The 2,372-nt window shown below is 55.0% G+C and overlaps 1 protein-coding gene across 1 annotated transcript in view; it reads right to left on the minus strand.

Annotated features, from left to right (window-relative positions):
• LOC103760501 (tenascin-X-like) overlaps positions 1 to 2,372 on the minus strand; it is a 37,365-nt gene that overhangs the window by 13,334 nt on the left and 21,659 nt on the right. The window contains 3 exon segments of the mRNA XM_029958652.1: positions 68 to 367; positions 1,145 to 1,501; positions 2,226 to 2,372. The exon segment at positions 2,226 to 2,372 is cut by the window's right edge and continues 171 nt beyond it. Of these exon segments, the coding sequence (XP_029814512.1) occupies positions 68 to 367; positions 1,145 to 1,501; positions 2,226 to 2,372 (804 nt within the window).

The raw sequence follows: 2,372 nt of genomic DNA on the forward strand, positions 1-2,372 counted from the left end.
ATGTCATCGGGATGGGATCCCATGATGCCCTCATGTCTTGATCAATCCAGCCCTCCATTCCTCTCACTTTCCCCCTCACCTGTGGTGATGTCAATGGAGACACGATCGATCCTCTTCCCGCTCCGCAGCCCGTAGAGGTGGAAGCGGTACCGGTGGGATGGGGACAGCCCCGGCACGGTCACCGAGTGGGACCCTCCATCGATGGGCAGGGCCTGGGGTTGGCCCTGGGCATCCCGGTACTGCAGCGTGAAGGAGTCGAAAGGGCTCTCGGGGACGCTCCACTGCAGCCCCACGGAGCTGGGGGTGACGCTGGAGACCCTCAGCTCTCCCAGCACCGCCTGTGCCGGTGAGGCCTCATATGGGGGAGGCTCAGTTTGGGGGTGTTCAGGTTGGGGCTCCTCTGGGGGTGGTGGTGGTTTCTCTTGCTCAGCTGTGGCTGTGACAGATGGGATAGGGATGGGTGTGGTCGTCTGCTTGTCCATCCATCACCCACCCAGTTATCCATCACTTATCACCCATCCATCCATTTGCCAGTCCATCCATAAACAGCCATTTGACCATTCATCCATCCATCTATCCATCCCATCTACCACCCAACACCCATCCAAAGTCTACACTCAGTCCCACATCTGTCTCTCCAGATCTTTCTCCCCACATCTTCCCAGGCTTCCGACACTCCCATCGCCTATATCCCGTGGACAATCCTCCACACACCACGACATGCATCTGGCCGCCAGGAACTCTCCAGCCACCCTGGTTTCCCCATATCCATCCAAACACTCATCCATCCATTGAATTTCTTCCCTCCATCTGGGCAGGAACCCACCCACCATCCCATCCAGAAACCATTCAATTCTTGCTCCATCAGGGATTGGCAGTGATAATGGAAGATGATGATGGTGATGGATTGTTATGACAATGGATGGATGATGGAAGGTGATTGAGGAATGATGATGATGACAGGTACTGGGTAATAATGATGGAGGGTAGATAATGATAATGATGGAGGGTAGATAATGACAATGATGGTGGATGACAGATGATGAAGATGATGGTGGATAATGGCAGGTGGGGATGTCATCATGATAGGATCCCTTGATCCTTCCATCCTTTGATTCCTCCATCCTCTCATTTTCCCCCTCACCTGTGATGACATCAACGGAGGCGTGGTCGATCTTCTTCCCACCCCACAGCCCGTAGAGGTGGAAACGGTACCGGCGGGATGGGGACAGCCCCAGCACCTTCACTGAGCGGGACCCGCCATCGATGGGCAGGGCCTGGGGCTGGCCCTGGGCATCCCGGTACTGCAGCATGAAAGAGTCAAAGGGGCCCTTGGGGATGCTCCACTGCAGCCCCACGTTGCTGGGGGTGACGCTGGAGACCCTCAGCTCCCCCAGTACTGCCCGTTTCGGGGGGACATCATATGGGGGAGGTTCAGTTTGGGGGTACTCAGGTTGGGGCTCCTCTGAGGGCAGGAGCGTCTCCTCTTGCTCAGCTGTGGCTGTGATGGAGAAGGGATGATCCCGGTCATGACCATCCGTGTCTCATCCACATGTCCATCCCTCATTTACCAAACTATCAATCATTTGCTATCCATCCATCCATGTTTCCATCAGCAATTTCCAAGCTATCAATCATTAAACATCCACTCATTCATCCACGTCTCCATCCATCCCTAAGCATCAATTCATCCATCCATGCAATCAACCACCCAACACCAAACCCCACCCAATCCCACATTCATCACTCTGGTTCTTTCTCTCCACATGGCCCCAGGCCTCCCCCCTTACCATCCCCCACTTCCTATGGACAATCTTCTATTCACCAGGACATGCATCTGGCCACTAGGAACCCTCTAGCTGTCCCAGCTTCCCCACATCCACCCAACCACTCATCCACCCACTGGATTTCTTCCATCCATCTGGGCAGGAACCCACCCACCATCCAGTCCAGAATCCATCCAGAGTTCATCATCCATCATGATGGATGATGATGATAGTGGATGGACAATGATGATGAAGATGGATGATGATGATGATGATGAAGATGATGGTGGATAAGAGCAGGTGTTGGACAATAGGTCAGTGGAAGGGTTGATGGTTAATCGGATCATGCTGAGTCAGTGGATGCTCAGTGGTGGGTGGGGACGTCATTGGGATAGGATCCCATGATCCCCTCATGTCTTGATCAATCCAGCCCTCCATACCGCTGACCTTCCTCCTCACCTGTGGTGATGTCAATGGAGACACGACTGATCCTCTTCCCACCCCGCAGCCCGTAGAGGTGGAAGCGGTACCGGCGGGACGGGGACAGCCCCGGCACGGTCACCGAGTGGGACCCGCCATCGATGGGCAGGGCCTGGGGCTGGCCCT

Source organism: Manacus vitellinus, unplaced genomic scaffold, assembly GCF_001715985.3.
Source record: "Manacus vitellinus isolate BGI_N305 unplaced genomic scaffold, ASM171598v3 scaffold_165_pilon, whole genome shotgun sequence".
Classification (NCBI taxonomy): domain Eukaryota; kingdom Metazoa; phylum Chordata; class Aves; order Passeriformes; family Pipridae; genus Manacus; species Manacus vitellinus.